We start from the raw sequence: 17154 nt of genomic DNA on the forward strand, positions 1-17154 counted from the left end.
TAAAGTATAATACTTCCATGTGATAATCTGTGGTGGGTCATGGGGACACATAAATGGCAATATATTCCTGCAATTTAACCCCAAAATAAGGTGTACAGTATCAATATACAATGCAAATGTCCTGATGTAAATTTCCATCTTGATGGGATAAATATGTAACACACATGCAATATTCTTCCTTTGATGGTAAATACCCAATTCTTCAAGTGAATTTTGAAGACCTCTCAGGTTTGGTGGAAATATAAAATAGATTTTGGACAGTGTATCAATTATCAGGAACAGTTGTTGTGATTTTTGGGGGAGAGGGGGGGGGGGGTGGTTGAACAATGTATCAACAACAAGGTTAATAGAAGTTTGCCATTGGATCTACACCTGCTGTACTGTACACTTACAGTATCTACAGTTGACAAATGTAGTATATGTAATACTGTAGAAAATCATAACGAATCTGCTGCAAGAGAATGACTTAAATCTGGTCACATCAATGGAATGATAGATGATGTATAACAAGAGTATGAATATCTACCAGGAAAACCATTTTACATTGGTAAATGAATCAACATGGAGCAGCTGGCAGCTAGGTTACTAAACATATGGTGTTGTATACAGAGCAAGACAACCACAGTGAAGTATTAACACCAGGTGCAGGTATAAAAATAATATAATAATCAAACTTTACTGGGAGTATTACCATGCATACAGTATATATATTCAACAATCAACCATGTTTGAAGGACTGTTATCTTATTCAGAAGAAACTTTGACATTTAATTAATTGATTAATTAAGTCATACAATCTACATATAAACCTTGCTGAAAACTAGACAACTGTTCAACGAATAAACGGTCCAAGATTTTTATTTCTGCAGCTTCATAAAACTCTCGATTAACTAGCAACCAATAATGAATTGCTTTCCAAGTAATAATTATGCTAAAGGAGCCAATAATAACTGTCTCTCTAATGTTTTATACTTCTTCTTTTACCAGGGACATTTAATTATATTTCTCTATACATGTACAGTATTATATATAGTTTCCTAACAGCAATATATGACTATAAAGGCAACTTCTATCAGTCATAAATACTTTTTGGTCAAATTTCCAAAAATTCAGCATATCCCAACTTCAAATTGGGATTTTATGAAGAATTAATATATAGAATTACAGCCTTTTGCATTGGGTTTGCAATGTTTGGATAATCTGGCAGGTTTGAATCTTCACTTATTGGACTATAAGTAATGAAACTGATCACTACATATTGAGCTAACAGTTTTGGCCCCCCCCCTCCCCCCACTAGTAATGACCTTTACAGACATATCTGATTAAAGCAAATTGACCAAACCTACCACTGGATAAACAATGACATAACTGTTAATGTTACTCCACATATTTTTGCTGGGCAAGGCAAAGCATAAAAAAGGCCTCTTATCATGAACCTGACAAATCACTCCATGTTTGAAAGGATGAGAGGACATATATATTCTTCATACTTACACCTGGTAACCAGGCAACAACCAACGGGTTTCCTGCTCATACCAAACAAGTTCAGTTTCTCTCCTTTCAATGTCAACATCATACACCACTAATGTCAGTGCTCTTGGCTACCTAGTTACCCCACCATCTGAACAACCTTCAATATAATCTCTCTTGGGGGCACATTTCTCTCTCTTTTTCAAGACCTAAGTCTGAATGATACAGAATACTATGTGATAAAACCCAGCCTTGATATGTAGTTAAAAGAGGAGGAGCAGAGAAAGAGAGAGAGAGAGAGATGATTACTGTGTGGGAGAGGAAAGGCGGTGGGAGGGACTAACAAAAGCAGAAACATGTTGATGACTACAGATGTACGGTATAATCAAAACAGTCATGATTTATCTGGCAGTAAACATTTGATACTATAAAATCTTGAAGACTAAGGTACGTACGTGACATGAACATTCATAATGAAATCATTCTTTCACAGTGACGAGCATGGAGCAAGGATAAGGTTAAACCATACAGAAACAGAAATACTTGATCATGAACAGTATCAGAACTAGGAATTCAGTCAAGGGTTTGGGAAGAGAATGGGTGGTAGAGGAGGGAAAGGATGGCGCAAAAGGAAAATGGAAGAAGAACATAATAAGAAAGAAGGGCAAGGAAAGCAAAGAGACATCAGGGGCGTCGGAAGCTATTTTGGATTGGTACGGCACATCAGAGTGTGGCCATCTATCATAATTATCGGGGGGACGTTTGGTAGGTCAAACTACCCTATGTGCCACCTTCTGGCGCGTAGGGTAATGGAGAAAATTTTGAGAAAATGTCTCCCAGATTGCAGGAAATGGCACTTCCCGAGCTTGAAAACAAGACCCCTGCCACCCGATTAATCTTCTGAAACACATTTTGAAGTATGTTTCATTTTGGTTCTTTATTTTTTGCCATTTTTTACTTTTTCTTAGTCCTACTCTTTTTCTTTTTTTTTGTGCCGTGAATATTGGTCCGGCATTCGCCGGACCTGCCGTACCGGGTCCTACGCCCCTGGACATGGAAGATCATTATATACTGAATACTGTTGCTAATAGAATTACCTAAGTAACTATGTTAACTTCATCCAGCCGAGCTCCTTAAAAGTGTGAGGTCATACACAATGCTATATAATGAACATCTTTTAACTTAGCATAGTATTAAGAGGAATGGTATTCACTACTTTCCCTTTCCTTAATCAATCTTTCCACCTGCAAATCCTATATCTTCTGAACTCACTAACTTTGACAAAAGTGTTTATTTCTAGTAGCTTTACTTGCAATATCACTATGTACCTTCCATGCAAGTGTTATGAAACATGTCATTACCCTGTACTGTAAGTCTGTAAATTAGTGTTTTATTGACCCACTGTAGTAGGGTCATAACCCTACACTGTACAGTAAGTCAGTGCCATGCACTGTACTGTAAGTCTGTAAATATGTGTATTATCGACCCACTGTAGTAGGCTCAGTGCCATGCACTGTAAGTCTGTAAATATGTGTATTAATGACCCACTGTAGTAGGCTCAGTGCCATGCACTGTAAGTCTGTAAATATGTGTATTATTGACCCACTGTAGTAAGGCCAGTGCCATGCACTGTAAGTCTATAAATATGTGTATTAATGACCCACTGTAGTAAGGTCAGTGCCATGCACTGTAAGTATGTAAATATGTGTATTATCGACCAACTGTAGTAGAGTCATTACTCTGCACTGTAAGTTTGTAAATATGTGTATTATCGACCCACTGTAGTAGGCTCAGTGCCATGCACTGTGTAAGTCTGTAAATATGTGTATATTGACCCACTGTAGTAGGCTCAGTGCCATGCACTTTTCTGTCTGGTATTTCCATTTTCCTACTGAGTCCAGCTTGTAGCATGTAGAAACTGCAGACATATGAATTTATTATTTAAAGCTACTAGCTATTAACTGAATTAATTAATATTCAGGGAACTGTAATCCCTGCACAAGCTTTAACAATCTCCTACGCCATACTGCTGGTCATTCTTCTGGATGGTAGCTTTGGAATGAGGAAGGCAGTGAACATTGCAAGAATGTGCCCAGTTCTTTACACTAGGGTACATCAGAGTGAGTGTGATATATGAGAGAGGTAAGAGAGGTACGAAGTATATAAGACCACACAACTCTATTATAAAGCCCTAAGTTTACTGGTATGTTAATAACTTTATTATTATGAAATCTAAATACAGAAGATCCCTGCAGTATTACTCATGGATAGGTTATCCCTAAAGTCAATGGTTGTGCTGCTTTTACACCAGATCCCGGTGAAAGGTGTCTGGGGTTGAATGTTGTCCAAGCTAAGATTCTTGATACAAAACTTTCCAATTTACATATTTTGAGCTCTGCACTACTTCAGATTGCATCTGAATACCTTCCTCTCCCTCCTCCTCCCAACCCCCTCCCCCAAAAACCCCAAACCATTTACTCATTGGGCAAATAGAATGCAACATACTACATTTGCCCCAAATCCCTATGAGATATTGCATTTACAAGGTTCTGACCTCAAGTGACCTTTGACCTCCACTAAAAACAGTAGACTTGTTGCATGTCAAATGGCCAACCAATGAACATTTACATACTTTCTACAAGTAATGATTCTTCAAATATACTCATAAAAGGTATGCCACTTTCCTCTTAACTGTTCAAAAAAGTTGCTGGTGTCTAATCTACAGCCATGATCATTGCAAAATAACAATATTCAACGCATATGGCATGAATATGCAAATTAGGCTAATAATAAGTCTACATATATACTGTACTGTAATTGCATATCGGTATCGATTTGATATTTGTTCTGGGTGGGGGGGTATAAGTTTTTCTGAGGATGTAAAGATAACTGTCTCTACTGGTAGTACGTATCCCTTAATACTTTAATGCAGTGTACAATTTAATGCTGAAGTATTTCCATGACAGGAGACTTGACAGTACACACATCAAATCCGAAAACCGAGAAAAGTCATAAGCTGATCATTATGGTATCTTTGTTATGCACACTTTGTTATACATACTAGCTGTACCAGCAAAAAACAAAAATGCTTAATTAACAACTGCATAACAAAATAAGACAAAGGATGAATCATAGTTGAACTCTATTTTAATACAATTAGATTCAATTTAAGACATTTGCAAAGTTGCACGGCATGATAAATTTGCTTCTTTGGTACTTGGAATATGCATGATTTAAAATCCCTTTTGTATGAAATCTAACTTTCCTATATACTACTCCATAAGATAAATGAGTTTAATTCAAGCTATCTCCTCTGATCTCCATAGCAATGACTCAGACACCACTAACAGAATACTACTGAGAAAGCATACAACATTCATGTTTATCTATGGTTTTGCAATGAATCATTTCTGTATACATACACACATATTATAATTTATTGATATTTTTTATCTTGCCATTATGCTTATTCTGCGAATTTCTCGATGATATCATTTTCATCATTTTTGTCCTTCTTGTATTTAAGTAAGGACTGTGCAAATCAATTCTTCACAGGTACATACTATATCATGCATTTTGCATGCACATATTATCTGGATGTGGCAAAGTTTCCCTAAAACTGAGAAACCTTTTCCCCAGCATTCAGTTTATATCATCACACTGCTATCTCATCAAGTGGTTGTTTATTCAAATTGACTCCTGTTCTAGGAGACTACTAAAGCTCCAAATTATGATGATTATCAAGTCCCTGATTTAGGATTTATTAAAAAGAGGGATATACTGTATCGCATTACTACTGCATCCCTGGAAACTAGGTTCAACACACCTTTCATCAAGCAAACATTTTCACATTCTCTCCTAAATGGTAAAAACCTTAATTAGTATTTAGTATCTCTCATCAACCCATTGCTTTGTCATCAAACCCTGTGATTGATTCATCTGTTAAAAGATTTGATAAAACTATACACAGCCTAATGAGAAAAAAATCCTTATTGAATAAAATTTATTTACCAAACCAACACCACTATCATAAAAGTGTACACTATACATCTTTCATAAAATACTTAAAATTTTTCTCATTCATGGGAAGTTCCTTACACTGAACTTATCTATCTTATTCTATCTTTCCACATATCATGTGTGTTGCCATATACATATACATTTAAACCAAAGCTTTGTGTGTCTGTTCATCCATTTTGCAATCTCTCCCTAAACGGTAAAAAACTACAATTTAATTTATTTTTCAACTCTCATCTTTCTCATCACAAGTACTGCTTGTTCATCACTTCATCATACCATTGATTCACTTTCCAGGAGATTACTAAGAACCACAACAGCCTTGAGTGAGTTTAAGAAACACACACACATATATATATATATATATATATTAATCTAAATATATATAAATCTATATACAAAAAGATAGAGATATACACTGTAGTATACTGGAAGAAGCAACTTGGTTGAATCAACCAATCTCTTTAACTGAAAAGAAAGCTTTCAAGATAGATTAATATGCTGAGTGGCAGTGTGTCGCAGCCTGCTGTACTAGTCTGACCTCCCGCAAGGAGTAATAATTGAGGAAACCGAGTGTGGGGTATCTCACAAAATAATACAATAAAAGCTTGTGTGAGGAAAGAACATTAGACGGTTAGGCATAACTCAACCGCACGTTTTATAACTACATCCAGTTTATGGATCACAGTGCACAATCTATTGATGCAGAAAGGCCATTATAATTCTGGCATAATTTAGCCAATAGAAAATGGAACGTTTTGATACTAAGTGGAGGCAGGGCGAGTATTGACGCTGGTGAAATCTAGATGAATGACAAACCAAAAAGAAAGGAAAGAGAAGGAAAACAAAAATGAAAGGGGGAAAAAGACCTTTGAGGGATGATTTATTACCAGCCTGGGATGATAAATTAAAATGAATATTTGAAATTGAGGTATTAGAGAAGTTATATTATTATTTATTGTGCAGTGTGACACAACAAAAGTACTGCTTGACAGTACTGTATGTAGTAGGTACAATGTTAGGCTTGCTGTGAGGAAGATGAGGAAACAGCAGATGGCCCATAGCTTCATTTTTATTTTCCTATATGGTAGAGTCTATAGACCCAATAAAAAGGGGTAGGGGGAAGATGGAAGAGTCTTAAAGTAGGCATAAATGTCAGGAATATTTCTGAAAAATATTTTTGACAGAAAATGTAACTGAATGAACACTACTGTTGTGTTCTAGATTAAATACATGCATTGCAGTGTTTGCTGACTATACACAGTAGATCCAATAGTCATTTAAATTATGATTTGATGGTTTAGCCAAGAACATGTCACATCAGTGTTGAAGGGGAAGTTCAGTACCTCTTGTTAAGCTGTAAAACTTTTACACATTTGATGATTCTACAAATAATAGAACGGGGGAGGAGGAAGGGAAAATATAATCAAACTATACAATGTAGATCTCTTCATTAATCTACAAACACAGATCAATGTTGCCAATGGTCAATTTAGGTTTTATAAACGTTTAATTACGATAAAAGGACATACATATGCTGAGACAATCTGGGAACATCTGTATGCTTGCAGCAATGACCTGGAAAATACATAATTACCCATCACTGGAAACCATTGACACAACTCTGTGGTCTTCACAATTGAAGATAATGTGTTGCAATAATTAATTTTTATCAAGCCAGTCAGTAAATGTTTCTTTTAACTGTTGGGAAGAAGTTTTATAAATTGAATCATGTTTCATGGAGATTTTAGAGACCCTTGTGTACATACTTTCCTTGCCGAGGCTATTGTTACAAATACTGCACTATATTCTATTCATGGGTCAGAATTGGTGATCTGAATCGGGCCCTTTGGATGCTACAGAATAACTAATCGGCATTTATTGGTTCTACTGCAAACAATCAGACATTGAGCACCGTTACTTCTTTCAGAAGAAAATAAAGAAAGGAAGCAAGAGCAAATGTCATTTCTGAAATACTTTATTCTTCGGTCCAATAATTTTGATAAACAAGAGTCCAACGGTCACTATGGTTCCTTGCTTAGTGGAATATGAAAGTGTTGTATGTTCATCACCCAATATCATAATAGTTATACCCACATATACCAGCTATTAACCAATAACTGTATTACAAGTTTGGATACAATCTGATTTAAGGTTGTGGAGTTATTGCAACTTGAAAATTCTGGCCCCTTCCCAAAAATTGGGCCCAATAAAAAGTTGCGCCAAGATGGTCTCAAATATATTGGACCCACTAATTCAGGCCCAAGAATGTGTCCCAAAATGCATTTGAGGTGGAAATAAAATTTGGGCCCACCCTGCCACAAAATGGGCTGGAATATGAGGGGGCCCAGATGGCCGACATGTACCATCTATTAACTAACAACTGTATACCAAGTTTGACTACATTCCGACTTAAGGTTGCAGAGTTATTACAATGTAAAGAAAATGTCGGCCCAAATGATCCCAAACATATTCGGCCCCTCAAATTTGGGCCCATAAAATGCGTACCAAAATGTATTTGAGGTGGAAGTTAAAGTTGGGCCCACCCGGCACAAAAATGGGCCTAGAAATGTTTAGCCCGAGATGGTCCCAAAACAGTTTGAGGCCTAAACTTTTGGCATACATGTACCAGCTATTAACCAACAAATGTTTGTTACGGAGTACTGTTTACAACATTGGGCGAGCCTCTAGTAAACCATAGATCATTACTATACACATCTTGACCATGTGTAACACCATCCTCCTACTGTATGTACACACCCATTGAGAGAAACTTAGAAAGAAGCTACGTATTAGTCGAGCAGTGATAAGATACAATAGGGTGCCGTGATGTAGCTGAATTAAAAATAACCACACACTTCATAATCGATTCATTGCTTATCACGTAACTGTTGATCATCCATTCCTTGTCTGAACCAATCACAGAAACATCAAGGCTGGGAATGACATTAAAGTACTGTCTATTGAGATAAGCTAGGCTGAACCGCCATGTCACTATTGTGAACTAATTGCAATGCTGTTCTTATGATAGTATTTAGGTGAATATTCAGCACCAGAAATGATCAGTACAGAGTATATAAACAACATCCATGCAAAAGATAAGTAGCCACTGCACAATTTGAATGATTTTCAAGATTGACTGAAAACTGCAATTTTCTGTACAAAGTTGAAACAAGGTTGATGAGAGAGGTGATGGGGTGGTGGGAGGGTGAGGAGACAGAGAGGGGAAGGAAGGAGAAAGGTATATATTTTGATCATGTGCACATGTGTCCATGATGGAAACAAAATCAAAGCGGGTAAAGATTGTTTGACAATGTATATCACATATATTCATTTACCTTACATTAACAGAGAAGTATGCATGAGTTTTACCTCAATTAACATCAACTGGCATTAATTATGTACACAACATCTCTGACTTTATGGTGGATGTTACACATTTAAATAACAATATTGGCCAAAGCAGAACAAAATCCATGTAATGATTGGCTGGGTTCATAGCTGTGCTGTCGATTCCATAAATCATGCTACAAGTGCATGAACCAAGTTTCATGCATATTGCTTACATGTTCTCTTCAAATTAATCAATCTTCTAAACAAAGAGTTATAATTCTGGTAGGCATTACACATATGCAATTGTACATATATATCAGTGTAATAATTATCCAGCTTGACAAACAAATCAGAAATTCTAGGAGTACCATTGTTCATGTCTATAGAACGTCATCAAAGATGCAAATCAGATCAGAATCCAAACAAAGGAATTTTAGTACATTAACACAGACTGGTATGCACTATAACCATTTATCTGTGATCAATTTGCTAATTGCAGTATTGTCCATTACCTTTATTGAACCAAAAGCCACATAAAAGGTGATTTTTGGAAATCAGCATTCAAATGTTCTAACAGGTCAAACAATGATTAACGTGTTCAAAACTTCAACTAGCATTATCCTTTTTATTTATTTTTTAATTTTATACCTTTAATTTTTCTCTTTCTAAGGTTTATTTTTCGTGAGCGTTGTCTCCGATCCCCCATCCAACCAAAAGGCCAACGAGTTAGAACCAGGAAATAAAATTTTACCAAATAATCACAGAGCATTCACAAGTATATCCATGATATATCCATGAAATAACCAGTTTAAGAGAAAGTGCAACCCATGTTCCTTAACTGTACATCTGTACACAATCAAGTACCATACAGTCTCAGGTGCACAAATGCAGCTTTTACAACTTAAAGAATTCCAGGGTCATAGAATGCTTTAGAATGCTTGAGAGCAACATTTCTAATGCACTTTCATATTAGACATCATAACACTGGTTAATCCAAAGAAATGATGTCTACAGTACCTGCAAAAAAACTCAACTAATAGATGTGAAGTTGCTTCAAAGAAACATTCTCATCCCAACAGCTGCAGTTAGGTTATTTTCATTTGACTACAGTATTGGTAAGCTTGCAAGGATTCTGGACGGATATTTTAAAGGGTTTTTGAGCATGCAATATTTGGCCTGTTTGAGGAATTGCCACAGGCAGGGGTATCAAGCAGAGAATAGAAGAAGCAGGTCTTACCATTTTCATTGGCTTGTTTTGCCAACTTTCGCAAGGCAGCAGCAAAACTGGACGTTCTTGTAGCAGCCAGGGCGTTTGCCGAGATGCCACTAGTTACAGTGATGGCGTTAGCTGCCGACTGGCTGAATGGGGTAACGGTGGCAGTTGTACGGTTAGCACGGCCGCTGGCAGAGCTCACTATGGTGAGAGGAGGGAGCTTGGTGCCAGATGGAGGATGAGTGCCTAAGGTAAATAATGAGAGTAAGTAGGATGAGTTAATTAGTTGTTAGTGGTGAAACTGCAAAGGGAGGGTTTTGTGGTCATTCTAGTTTGGAAATTTATTGGTACTAATTTTAATTTTTTTTTTTTACAGACATGCAATGCAATGCAAAAGGAAAATAGGTATATAAAGAAGGTATAATCGAGCTTTCTCAGGTAGTGAATCAATTTAGTACGTACATGTATAGATTGTAACAAAGGTGCTGTTGAGGGAAGAAGTTTTATTTTTTTTTAAGTTGTTTAATGTCTACATGAGGGGTATACAAACAGCGTGACAAAAGAAATAAAAAATATACAGCGGTATGGAAGGATTATGAGGGATATGAAGGAGTTAAGTTAGAAAGGAATACGAATGCAAAGGAAAATTCATTTAAATACCTGTGGATAAAAGAGATCATGTCACAAAGAAATCATGTATAATGATAAAAACTTCACCCAACAACGGAACAGTTTTCGATATGGGTCATATCATCAAATATCTTACTTTCTGCTGATCAGAAAAGTTGTTGAGTACATTAAACTACAGTAAGAAAACATTCAATGCTTAATTTAACATTACAGTTTAAGTATTAAGATCTCTCCAAGTTCTCTAAAATGAAGCATACGCAAGATCAAAGAGGACATATCCTGACTTGATCAGGCAGTACTGTAAGCGTAACAAGGAGAGTCAAAAACAATGAAGATAATCAGGAATACTGTATGTCAGGCAAATTCATAGTCAAGAGTCATTAAGAGTATGGTACGTACACTTTCAATACCAATAAAGTACATGTCCAACAATTTTCACAGACCTGCGTGGCTTTCATCGCAATGCTTATTTGCTTACATTTACTTAATTCAACAATTAATCAGGTTGTATGATCAGCAAAAATTACCAACAAAATGTTGTTCCAGGAATAGTACTTGGTATGGTGGAATCAAGGAGGGGTGGGTTGGAGAGGGTGTAGGGAGGGATGCAAGTGGATGTAGGGAGGAGGAAAGGGTAGGAGAGGGTGTAGGGAAGAGGAATGGATAGGAGAGGATGCAGGGAGGAGGGAGGGATAGGAGAGGATGTAGGGAAGAAGATGGGTGGGAGAGGGTGCAGGGAGATGGGATGCATGAGAGAGGATATCGGGAGGGTGGAAGAGAAGTAGGGAGGGAGGAGCAAGAGAGGATGTAGGGAGGAGGGAAGGTTGGGAGATGGTGTAGGGAGAAAGGAGGGATGGAAGAGGGTGTAAGGAGGAGGGTGAGGTTATAGGGAAGACAATGGGTGGGAAGGGGTGCAGGGAGGAGGGAGGGGTGGAAGATTGTATAGGGAGGAAGGAGGGATGTTAGAGGATGTAGGGAGAGGTGGGATAGGGTATAGGGAAGAGGAATGGGTGAGAGGGCACAGGGAGGAGGAAGGGGTGAGAGAGGGTGTAGGCCTGTAGGGAGGGATGGAAGAGGTTGTAGGGAGGGAGAGGGTATAGGGAAGAAGAATGGGTTGGAGAGGGTATAGGGAGGGGGGAGAGGTGTGATGAGATGAGAAAAAGGCCTAATGTTTCATGGAAGTGTAAATTGTAATAAGGCAGCTATCTGGACAGCGATTTAATTTTTTTAACAGAACTATGTGTCTGTATTGCTTCCAAATTTGCTAGAAAGACCAAAAGTGGCCCATGCAAACTCTTTCTGCTTATATCTTTGTCATGTTTTCCACTGATATATGTAACTGACTAAGTTAACCTTCCTTTACATCTTAAAGTATTTAAGAGGGATAAAATGTTCAGATTTTTTTTTAATAAACTACAGTAGTTTTGTAGCACTTCTACCGATGACTTCAAACTAAACCATGCATGCAAATTAGTGATAAGGACTATAATGAATTTAACTTATGTATATATTTGAGTATTTGTGGCCAATCTTTTGTTATCCAATACCTGAAAACTTATTCCCCTGTAGATGTGAATCACTATTATATGCAAACTAACTAGCACACAGGTTTAGGTTCACATGCAAAATTGGCATGAAAACAACTCAGTAACTCTAGCGTGATGATGACATTTAAACTACCACGACTCCATTTTTGAATTACAATACTACTAGATTAATGGCTTTAAGTGCAAATACCGAATGTTACGTGATCTGTGTATATTAAGTACGATACATTACATTGTAACTACACTGAGCACCACTTGATCCATGCATCACATATAGTGTTTCCTTTACAGTAACTACACTGAGCACCACTTGATCCATGCATCACATATAGCGTTTCCTTTACAGTAACTACACTGAGCACCACTTGATCCATGCATCACATATATCGTTTCCTTTACAGTAACTACACTGAGCACCACTTGATCCATGCATCACATATATCGTTTCCTTTACAGTAACTACACTGAGCACCACTTGATCCATGCATCACATATATCGTTTCCTTTACAGTAACTACACTGAGCACCACTTGATCCATGCATCACATATAGCGTTTCCTTTACAGTAACTACACTGAGCACCACTTGATCCATGCATCACACATATAGCGTTTCCTTTACAGTAACTACACTGAGCACCACTTGATCCATGCATCACATATAGCGTTTCCTTTACAGTAACTACACTGAGCACCACTTGATCCATGCATCACACATATAGCGTTTCCTTTACAGTAACTACACTGAGCACCACTTGATCCATGCATCACATATAGCGTTTCCTTTACAGTAACTACACTGAGCACCACTTGATCCATGCATCACATATAGCGTTTCCTTTACAGTAACTACACTGAGCACCACTTGATCCATGCATCACATATAGCGTTTCCTTTACAGTAACTACACTGAGCACCACTTGATCCATGCATCACATATAGCGTTTCCTTTACAGTAACTACACTGAGCACCACTTGATCCATGCATCACATATAGCGTTTCCTTTACAGTAACTACACTGAGCACCACTTGATCCATGCATCACATATAGCGTTTCCTTTACAGTAACTACACTGAGCACCACTTGATCCATGCATCACATATAGCGTTTCCTTTACAGTAACTACACTGAGCACCACTTGATCCATGCATCACATATAGCGTTTCCTTTACAGTAACTACACTGAGCACCACTTGATCCATGCATCACACATATAGCGTTTCCTTTACAGTAACTACACTGAGCACCACTTGATCCATGCATCACATATAGCGTTTCCTTTACAGTAACTACACTGAGCACCACTTGATCCATGCATCACATATAGCGTTTCCTTTACAGTAACTACACTGAGCACCACTTGATCCATGCATCACACATATAGCGTTTCCTTTACAGTAACTACACTGAGCACCACTTGATCCATGCATCACATATAGCGTTTCCTTTACAGTAACTACACTGAGCACCACTTGATCCATGCATCACATATAGCGTTTCCTTTACAGTAACTACACTGAGCACCACTTGATCCATGCATCACATATAGCGTTTCCTTTACAGTAACTACACTGAGCACCACTTGATCCATGCATCACATATAGCGTTTCCTTTACAGTAACTACACTGAGCACCACTTGATCCATGCATCACACATATAGCGTTTCCTTTACAGTAACTACACTGAGCACCACTTGATCCATGCATCACATATAGCGTTTCCTTTACAGTAACTACACTGAGCACCACTTGATCCATGCATCACATATAGCGTTTCCTTTACAGTAACTACACTGAGCACCACTTGATCCATGCATCACACATATAGCGTTTCCTTTACAGTAACTACACTGAGCACCACTTGATCCATGCATCACATATAGCGTTTCCTTTACAGTAACTACACTGAGCACCACTTGATCCATGCATCACACATATAGCGTTTCCTTTACAGTAACTACACTGAGCACCACTTGATCCATGCATCACATATAGTGTTTCCTTTACAGTAACTACACTGAGCACCACTTGATCCATGCATCACACATATAGCTTTTCCTTCACAGTAACTACACTGAGCACCACTTGATCCATGCATCACATATAGTGTTTCCTTTACAGTAACTACACTGAGCACCACTTGATCCATGCATCACACATATAGCGTTTCCTTTACAGTAACTATCCTTCCTCTTATTAAAACTGCTTTTGTGTTTCACCATAATGAACATAAATGATGGGAAACATGGCTGCACATAATATGTATTAAAACAAATGATAACTGTGTTATGGCTGGAAGGTTGTCACTTTATGATACACAGTCTTGGTCTCCAGGGAAAGAAAGAAAAAAATGAAAAAAAGAAAAGAAAAAAAAAAGCCATGGCCTGGATATATATGTGAATATTGCAAGTAACTTTCATTATTAATGTATGGAAGCTCAGGGAGGACGATCTTGGTGGTCACACAGATCCAAATTGAGCAATCATATACAAAATAACTTATGTAAAGTAAGTTGTAAGGTTGAGATTGCTTGAATTAGTGATCTGGTTATTCCATTAAATTGCACAGAGTTGGAAATGAGCGTTTAGTGAGAAACTTCAATACTTCAAACCAAGCCAATTAATTCCGTACAGATTACATCCATCCGCCCGTCTGCCTTACGTCTGATTTACTTATACTGTATGCTAATGAGGTATATAATTTGACTCCTTCTGTATAATTTGTTCAATTTTTAAGGAACTGTTCATAATGATATCAACATTTTTTCATGCTCCACTTTCCATTTCATATTGGTACCGTTTGATGTCGATATAAACTCAATCATTATTAAATGAGAGATGTTTTAATTATAGTTTTAGTCCATTTAAAGAAGCACATCTGCAGTAAAATAGGATGTTAGCCTGAATTCTTTATTCACTTATTAAAGGAATTGTCTGGTGGAAGATTTTGATACATTGTCCTTGTAGTGATTATTTTTCTCTTTCTAACCATGTAAAAATTGTCCCCATTCGACGCTTTCTTCTTGTAGAAATCTGGTTTTCAAATTCACCAGTTTCTCACCAAAAGTACTGTTTGTTCGAACGCTTCAATATGGTGATTGACGTAGTGCTTGCAAATAGGCAAAACAGGCGACTTGAAGTTAGCACTCCCATTTCCGCAGCAAATAAACTCTCACGTATAAGCACATTGGATTGCCTAATATATACAACTTACAGCGTTGCACATAATACACTCTCACACTCAAATCAAAGTTTATAAACTGTTCTTCGAAATCGCTGAAATAAAATTCACGGATCAAATTTACAGTAAAAGGAAACTTGAAAAGTATTCGGAACACCGAAAGATGAAACTTGGCGGAATCGATGTCAGAGCAGAATGTAGTACCGAGAAGCTTAGGCTTCGCAGAACTGTCCGATTGCAAACGTTAGAGTAGCCTACATGCGAACATTCTTCGCGTTGGAGCTGGATATCGCGATGTATAAACAACGAAGAGTCTGCTGTTCAAACTAATCTTGTGTTACACAAAGACCATGAAACCACCTATCTACTACATATATGGCGGCTTAAGGAGTTTTTGAAATTTCACCAAAAACTAAGGAAGAAATTAATCTGTATACAAACGCGGTTTTTGTTGTGATCACTGTAGGTACTGTACGGAGCGTGGGTTATGACATTCAAATCATATTGGAAAGGTCCATCCTTAACGATTAAAAAATTGTTTCTCTGTCAAACACAAAATTAGCGTTCTCATACTTTGACAACATGTTTGGAAAATTATTTATCATTTTTTAGGTACAGTAACTTCTTTGGGCCACCAGACAATCCTTTTAAAAAAAGTAAACGCAATGTTTCATACAAATACTATGGAGTCTTTCTTGATTTCATTTAAAAAAAAGCTGATAAATTCAGTCAGTGATACTTCTAGTGAATGTACAATCAGTCAGGTTCAAGTCTGATTACCAGCTAATAATTATAACATATGATATAAGCCTTGGCTCTTGTATTGTTACAGCATGCTGTGCCTACATGTAATAAAGTGTTGTAGGCTAGGCTATATCAAAGTGTTTATTTTGATTTGTGTTGGACATTAACACTCATAACTTATAGCTCATAACATAGATTTGTCATATAAAGGGATCACATACGCATATTGCAACCGGCTACCTCAAGCTACTGTATATGACTGACAAACATGTGATTAAATACGATGCTGCTATACATACAAGTATAAAAGAAGTACTTCATTGCAATAATACAACAGATAAGCAAATATATACCATATAATTGGGTGAGGGGAAAGGATGGGGTTTGACAATGTGTGCATACTGTACATCGTGTCATAAAAGGTGAATGTTTTGATCCAAACTTCAATACTTACGTTATACTGTAGTGCCCCACCCTCTTTAAGGTCATCATGAGTGCTCCCAAATAGAGGATGGGGTGCGATAATGTGTGCATACATGGTGTCATAGAAGGTGAACTGTTTTGATCTCAACTTCAATACTTACGTTATACTGTAGTGCCCCACCCTCTTTAAGGTCATCATGAGTGCTCCCAAATAGAGGATGGGGTGCGATAATGTGTGCATACATGGTGTCATAGAAGGTGAACTGTTTTGATCTCAACTTCAATACTTACGTTATACTGTAGTGCCCCACCCTCTTTAAGGTCATCATGATTGCTTCCGAATAGAGGATGGGGTGCGATAATGTGTGCATACATGGTGTCATAGAAGGTGAACTGTTTTGATCTCAACTTCAATACTTACGTTATACTGTAGTGCCCCACCCTCTTTAAGGTCATCATGATTGCTTCCAAATAGAGGATGGGGTGCGATAATGTGTGCATACATGGTGTCATAGAAGGTGAACTGTTTTGATCTCAACTTCAATACTTACGTTATACTGTAGTGCCCCACCCTCTTGAAGGTCATCATGAGTGCT

The 17154-nt window shown here is 37.5% G+C and overlaps 1 protein-coding gene across 5 annotated transcripts in view; it reads right to left on the reverse strand.

Moving 5' to 3' along the window:
• LOC139965833 (uncharacterized) overlaps positions 1-17154 on the reverse strand; it is a 250858-nt gene that overhangs the window by 30217 nt on the left and 203487 nt on the right. For 4 of the 5 annotated variants that reach the window (XM_071968600.1, XM_071968599.1, XM_071968602.1 and 1 more), the window contains one exon: positions 10058-10279. The exons of the other annotated variant lie outside the window; for it this stretch is intronic. In XM_071968600.1, the coding sequence (XP_071824701.1) occupies positions 10058-10279 (222 nt within the window). The remainder of the gene's footprint in view (positions 1-10057; positions 10280-17154) is intronic. 5 annotated transcript variants of the gene reach the window in all.

The sequence above is a fragment of the Apostichopus japonicus genome, chromosome 3, assembly GCF_037975245.1.
Source record: "Apostichopus japonicus isolate 1M-3 chromosome 3, ASM3797524v1, whole genome shotgun sequence".
NCBI classification, from domain to species: Eukaryota; Metazoa; Echinodermata; class Holothuroidea; order Aspidochirotida; family Stichopodidae; genus Apostichopus; species Apostichopus japonicus.